Below are 7826 nucleotides of genomic sequence, written 5' to 3'. Positions count from 1 at the left end.
AAAATATGAACAAGGGAAGTTTGCGGCCAAGAAGAGAGACGCTGGGAAAGCTAGTGCTAATGTCATCATTTCTGGCACCAACAATGTCCTTCAATAATGCTCAAGTTGAGAAGAAAATCCCAGTCATAGAAATCACTAGAAAGGCTAAGAAGAATAGTAGTTACCTCATTCAATTATTTCTGGAGATATATGAGGCCTTTCGATTATGCCTGAGAGCATTACGGCTGGTGATTACATTTATGCCGATCTTCGCTCTCTATCCCATGACTTTCTTTGGAGAGAGGAGTAAAGATTTGTGGTGGTTCTTGCTTTTGCGAGGTAAGGTTCATCAATGTGTTTCCATGATATTCAAACTGTTAGTTTTGCAAGAGTATGACTTTGTGAATATATGCAAATGATGATCTGAATTGTAATAAGATGTTGAACTAAAGTCACTTGTTTTTATAGATTTAAAGATGATATCAAATGTATAAAATAAAACAGCCTTCTGGTTAACAGAGTTTCAGCTAATTTTGTATAGTTTTTACTATTGTAGTTGTTCTATAACTTAATGTTTTTACCATTCAATAATATGATAATGATCAAACAAGCTTATATTTTGATAAAGAAAGAAGTATGCTGTAGAGTGATAAATACACATGTAGCCTCACAAGCAAAGAATTCAAGTAACTAACAAGTCCATGCTTTTCAGGAATTGAGTTCTCGGGACCTATTCTGATCAAGTTAGGACAGTGGGCCTCAACACGGAGAGACTTGTTCCCAGACTCTTGTTGCCGCCAGTTTGCCAAGCTCCAGAGAAGTGTCAAACCACACTCGTGGAAGTACACAAAATATATGATGAGGAAAGCCTTTGGTCCTGAATGGTGGAAGATCTTTGTCAAGTTTGACAATAACAGAAACCCAGTGGGGTCTGGGTGTGTTGCTCAGGTTAGAGTCATATTTTAGGAACTATTTGCAAATATAATTGGGTTTCTTCATGTTATCTTTCTCAGTAACTTTGCATATCTTCTCCACTTTCTTTACCTTTCCTTTTTTTTTTCTTTGACTCATATTTCATTTTTCTGTTTTCTTCATTGTTTTTTTTTTTTTGTTCATCTTTCCCTTCCTCTTCATCATCTTGTTCATATTCTTCTATTCCTTCTTTTTATCCTCCTTTTTTGAGGCTTTTATCAACTGACTAATTCAGGAAGATCATGTCCATTTTTGGAGGACATGGTTCCAGCACATAATTTTAGGGATTAGCATTGTGCATAAGATCTGTTTTCTATTTTATTCTAAACAGGATGAAGATCATTTTAACGTAACTGCAAGTATTTTGGTGTGTGAAACCTGAGATATGATTTCAAGTTATTTTAGGGCTGCAAAATTGGATGATATACTCCTGTTGTCATTTTAATGTCAATAAGTCATTTAAAGACCTGTCTTAGACATTGTCAGAGGAAGGTTTTTCAATAGTTGTAATAGAATATTCATTAATGAATAATAACTCTCCAGGTTTATAAGGTTTGGATGTCAGCAGAAGCCGTCACAGATGAAGAAATACTCACTGAAATTCTGTCTGAAATGGAGGATGATGTTTCTGATTCATTTGAAGGTGAGAGTCTTTGAGCCTATAAATCTGATAATTGAGATTTATACACATACAAAGTAGTGCTGTATAAAATGCAGTTATTGAGAAAGTACTGTTCTTTCATTTTAGGTATGCATGTCATAGGATTCAGGAGTTTATTTGGCATAGATGATGGAGAAGAAGTAAAGCAGAAGAGGATACTAGAGGAATGGAGGGAGAAGCGAGACCAGATGAGGAGAGAAAAGGAGGCGCAGAGGAGAGCAGGTATAGACAAGGAAGAGCAAAATGTAGATTTGCATGAAGTAGTTTTGGAAAAGGAGGAAAAGGAAATGTCAAAAGTAGACCCAGAAAATGGAGAGAAACATGTGCAGGATGATGAAACAGGGATGATACAAGGTAATAAAGAGTTTGTTGTTGAAACAAGTGTTGATGAAAGTAGGAAGAAATTATTTGAAATAAACACAGGAATTATAAAAGAGGATGAGCAGATGTCAGACGTTTGTGCAAGTGCAGTAGTTAGCAGAAAAGAGCAGTCTGATATTGTGTCCGATACAGAATTTGAGAAGAGAGCTGAAAAAATGAAGGAAATTGCTTCTGATAACCAGCTTGTAGAAAAGTTTTACAAAGAAGAAAGTAAAGATACAACCAGTAGTTTTCAGTCAGGTATTTGAATGCTGTTTAATTGTGTGCATCACAGCTTTATATTTTTCACTTCCCTTAAGAGTATTAGAAAAGTCACCCACCTTCACCAAATATATACTTTTAAATGACACAGAGAAATTAAAGTGCAGTACATGATTAGCAGTCTGAAAACACTTTTTCCCCCTAAACCCTAATAGCTTTTTAAAGTTAAATTTGACATAATTATGCATAATAAACAAATACACAGTGTGTAACCCTCTTTCCAGTGCACATATTTTTAACCATGCCAAAAGGAAGATGGCAAAGACATATTTCATTTAATAACTTTGACCACTGACTCATACTCTTATTACTGCATGCCACAGTGCACAGTCCTTTTAGACAAGATTATTTGGAATTCTCATGAAATTTTGTTATGAAACATAGCTGCCATTATATGTTACATGAAAAGAAAACAGTTGGATTATTATTACCAGATTGTTGTTTTATTTGTCATTGCTTTATACAGTTATCATAAATATACATGTGCTTTCAGAGAATGATGATTCAGACAAATCCGATGTAAATGTGTTAACAGTAACAGAAAATTTGGTGGCCGAATTAGTAAATACTGAAGAAGATCAACAAAGACAAGCAGATCTGGAACCTGATGAGGAACCCTTTGAAGATATAACTGAACATTCATTAGTAGAGGTGGTTGCACCAGCTGTTACTAATTAATGAATTCCTATTGACTTTGCAATCTTTGGTATAGTTGCATATGTTTGCTATTCTAGTCTTACTTGGGAAAAGTTATTGAAAAATTAATCCTTGTTAAGAACAGGTGTCAGCAAATGCAAACAAAGTTCTCTTATTACTTAGGAGTGGCAGGAAGGTGTGCATGACAAGTCTCTCCCACTGGAAGAGTTTCCACCAGAGGACCTGGATGGCCTTGTGCCCGTGGCAGTTAAAGTTCTGCACCCTGGTATTTACTCCTATTTCCGGTGCGTTTTGCTGTCTTTTAATACATCTTATTGCTGTTACATAGTGTAGTTTTATATATATATATATATATATATATATATATATATATTATATATATATATATATATATATATATATATATATATATATATTTTTTTTTTTTTTTTTTTTTTTTTTTTTTTTTTTTTTTTTTTTTTTTTTTTTTTTTTTTTTTTGCTAGTTTATGGTAATACATTCAGTATTTAAAAAGAAAACTGAAAATTATATATGTTTTACTCACAAGAAAAAATGTAACAGGTTATTGTTATGATAATTAATTTTATCATAACAGTTTCTCTTAATCAGTTTTAATTTATTGATTGACTCTTTAACATCCATAGGAGAGATCTGAAGATTATGAAGGCCTGTGCTTCTTTTATCTCAGCAATTTATCCTCCACTTAAGTGGCTTTCCCTCCCTCAGTGTGTACAAGAGTTTGCTGAGGTGATGTCATGTCAGGTAAGTTATTGGGGTTGTCCAATTTCATTTTGACATGTAGAAAAGAAAATGAGAAAGAATTGTTCCATGATCTATGAAGTTGTCCATTTTCTTTCTTAATTTTCTTACAGTGATGGCAAAAGCACATGTATGAGATATTTTTCCTTTCATTACAGCAGGGAGTCATCACATGTTTTTTTTAATTTGTAGCAGATATTATTCGATGGTTAGGATGAAGTCATTTCCCCTTTCTTTTTTTAGGTAGTGAGTTTGGTAAAATGATTTTGCTTTTCAGATTGATCTCAAACTGGAAGCTGAAAATATGGAATTGTTTGCTGAAAATTTTGCTGATAATCCCTATGTCAGATTTCCAAGAATACTAAGACCATATGTAACAAGAAAGGTAAAGGAGGAGAGCTGTGGTAGGGTAGTTGGTTGTAAAAAGAGATTTAAGTATCTTTTATTATTAACCTTCCTTCCATTTCTTATCATTAATTTTTAAAAAATGGACTTTCCTTGTTCTTTGGTTTGTAGTCTATAGAAAAAATCGCATATTCTGCATATCAGATTTAAAGAATCATTATTAAGGGTCCCTGTTGTAGAACTGATCTTGAAAACAGTAAGATGAGGGTTTGGATCTTACAAGAGCATTAACTAATAGTTAATTTCTCCCTTATCATTGTTATTTAATGTTCTTCATTTCATTGCAAAACTGCAGTGGACTGATATGTATATCTGTATTGTACACATCTCTTTATAGCTGATTATTTCATACTATTAGGTGCTCGTAGAAACATTTGAAGAGGGAGAGCAGATGATTGATTTCATTGGCACAACAGGAGAAGAGAAACCTGCTGAGCTTAAGAAACGTTTGGCAGAAATTGGTGTTGATGCTTTGCTGAAAATGGTAAGTAAGGACTAAAGTTACCAGCACATGATAAAATGTTAAATTTTTCAGTGGTCATTAAGTAATGGGTGTCTTCCCTGTACAGGTTTTTGTAGACAACTTAGTGCATGGTGATTTGCATCCAGGCAACATCTTGGTTCAGAACAACAGTGCCAAGGAAGAGGGCAGCAAGGCAGTCTCAGGAGATGTTGTCAAATTCATGATGGTGGATGTTGGGTGTGATACTTTCGTTATGCATGTGGAGCCAGACCCAAATCCACTGCGCATCTGCCTCCTTGACTGTGGCGTTGCATCCAGGCTCAAAGAGAAAGACTTAGCTAATTTCAAGGCTGTCTTCAGACAAGTGGTTTTTGGTGATGTAAGTATTCTTGCCATGCCAATAGGTCTGTCCACACAGCAAACTTATCAGAAACTTTTGTTGTAGATCAGTGTATACATACTGATATTATATACAGATTGAACTCAAGTCAAGGACCATAAGTGGAGGATGAGTCTGACATCTAAGTTGTTATATGTATATGCTTTTGCATCTAACATGTTTTTAGTATATTGCAGAAGTATCTTAATGTACTGTGTGCCTGCAAATTTACTGAAGATATTGGCTATGCTAATTTTTGTTTCTAAATAATTGTTTTTTAGGGAGAGTCTGTGGCAGACTTGTTCCTCAGTAATAGTGAACATTGCTGTAAGGACCCTGAAGCCTTTAAAGCAGAGATGACAAGCCTTGTAAATTCAGCTAGGGAAGATACAATAGCATTATCACAGGTAAGTGTTCTCAGAAAAATTGAAAGCACTAGTCCTATATTTCAAATGAAGGTGTTTTACCATGAACGTTATCTTTATTAAAGTGCTCAGCATACACTGTACTGTAGATAAGTTTACAGGATTATTAATCATGCTGATTTTCATTTTTGACAGATTGATGTGGGGGTCCTGCTGCAACAAGTCTTGAGGATCCTCTTACATCATCAGGTGCGGCTGGAATCTGCCTTCAGTGCTGTGGTCTTGGCAGTCTTTGTTCTGGAAGGTCTTGGTCGAGCATTAGACCCCAATATGGATATCTTAGAGAGAGCAAGACCAATCTTGGTTACTGGAAAAGTGAAATGATTATGATAGTTATGATCTATGAGGACTAGCTTACTGGAAATGCTATTTAGATGCCTTAATTTCTGGTATTTCTCAGTTACAGTAATACAAGGATTGTTTTATTGGTATTATGTTTGTGGGTTGACTCCTTTTGGCGTGTAAGCCTCAAATTCCAGTAGTGCAGCATTTGCATTATTACCATGACAGTTGTATAGACGTTTCCATTCTTACAAGAGATTCCTGAATTTCCTCATCATCTTTTTATACATTAACTGCCTGGTCAGCTAACATTACTGGTAACATTTTTCCAACAATATTTTTTCTATGTTGAAAAAAACAAATAGATTTTACTGCAAAAAACAAATAATTTAAGAATAGGCAGTGAAACATTTATACCATATATGATATGGCATCCATTGTTAAACTGGCAAAATGTTGGTAATGTAAGATAGAGCTACGTTATTGTTTACAGAGCTCAACAAGCGTCCATGTGCATGGCTGTCCTAATGTTTTATAAGCCTATTTCCAAAATAGCTACTTGCTATGGTTAAATCTTAGGTGTACAAGACTTCACATTGTTGAATGGCCTGTAGGCTATCAAGATTGTAGTACAGTTGATATTATTGCAGATAATATACTGTACTGGTATATCAGGAATGAATTCTTAATTTCTATCAAGTCAGATAGTACCTTGTTGCAAAGATTGTATTGATACAAAATTGGATATCTAGATCGGATAATGAAATATTTTGTAAATTGATATTTATGTTAATTTCATTAAAAACATTAATTCACAAGATATATCATATATGATTACTGAAAGAATCATACAGAAATTTATGTAAATTAGAACTGAATGTATTTTTTTCTTTTTAATAAAGAAAAAAAATAGATATGTATGAAATAATAACATAAACTAGTGATGATGACTTATGTAGAAAGTCTGCATTTGCATAAAAATTGGTGTGATTATTTTGCTGTATGGACTTTCTTCAGCAACAAGCATATAGGCTGTGATATTTCTATTTTTTTGCCCTTTATATTGAACTTCATTTATATCATGCAGTGTTCAGGGAGTAAAATGTTTCTCTTTCTAGTCATCCAGATCATAATGGTCATTTTAAATACTGATATTCTTCATTTATAGCTTTCATTTTTTGGGTTTCCTTTCTTTCTTTCCTCCTCATTATTATTATTATTATTATTATTATTATTATTATTATTATTATTATTACTATTATTATTACTATTATTATTACTATTATTATTACTATTATTACTACTACTACTACTACTACTACTACTACTACTACTACTACTACTACTACTACTACTACTATTATTATTATTATTATCATTATTATTCCAAGTTCCAAATTAGTAGGATAAGGGAAAGGTTAGGAATGAAGTCTGTATTCTATTCAGGCCATTTACTGCAGTTAGTATCATTTCCTCCTTCCAGATATTATGGTATATTCCTGTTTAAGGAGTCTTTATTTAAAGTAGACTGCCATAATAATCTATATGTGGTACTTAGACATACTGTAGATTATGTTAGGGCATTTGCATGGATAACTTTAGCAGTATGAACCTGAAAGGTAAAACAAGTAAGAATGTAACATCTTATTCCTTGCTATGTAAAAGGTGCGATATGTCTCTTTAAGTGTGTTGTTCAAGGATAGGTTTACGTTCATGTTAACATTGAACTACCAGAGCATTTCGGAGCTTGAGCAGCATTTCTTTGAGAAAAGAAAAAATCTCAAACAGATTATGTATGATAATTCACGTGATAGTGGACATGCACAGTGTGAAATTTCAGAAGTAGAAGAGTCCCATCATGTTACCTTGTTACATTTTGTTTGAATACAGTGTTTTTAAAGTTGGTATTTTATTTTGTTATGTTTCAGGATGAATAAACTTGAAAAGCCTTGTTATTCATCTTTCCATACCAATATGTAAACCTTGACGGTATTAGACACATGTTTAGCAATTTCACACACACACAATTACATACACACACACACAATCACACACACACAATCTCTCTCTCTCTCTCTCACACACACACACACACACACACACACACACACACACACACACACACACACACACACACACACACACACACACACACACACACACACACACACATATTCATTCATTCATTCATTCACACACACT

At 33.7% G+C, this 7826-nt stretch overlaps 1 protein-coding gene across 3 annotated transcripts; it reads left to right on the top strand.

The window, feature by feature from the left end:
• LOC119574987 (uncharacterized aarF domain-containing protein kinase 2-like) lies at positions 1–7579 on the top strand (the record flags this gene model as incomplete). 3 transcript variants are annotated; one of them, XM_037922291.1, is given in 12 exon segments in its annotated part: positions 1–318; positions 692–927; positions 1495–1594; positions 1700–1966; positions 2748–2905; positions 3074–3195; positions 3556–3673; positions 3948–4055; positions 4434–4559; positions 4645–4917; positions 5199–5324; positions 5478–7579. In XM_037922291.1, coding segments are annotated over 12 exon segments (2141 nt in total), but the record flags the coding sequence as incomplete, so codon positions are not given.
• Positions 7580–7826: the final 247 nt, after the last annotated feature.

Source organism: Penaeus monodon, chromosome 7, assembly GCF_015228065.2.
Source record: "Penaeus monodon isolate SGIC_2016 chromosome 7, NSTDA_Pmon_1, whole genome shotgun sequence".
Taxonomy (NCBI): Eukaryota; Metazoa; Arthropoda; class Malacostraca; order Decapoda; family Penaeidae; genus Penaeus; species Penaeus monodon.
Note: the sequence above shows the minus strand (reverse complement) of the source record. Positions and strands in the feature narration are given on the sequence as shown.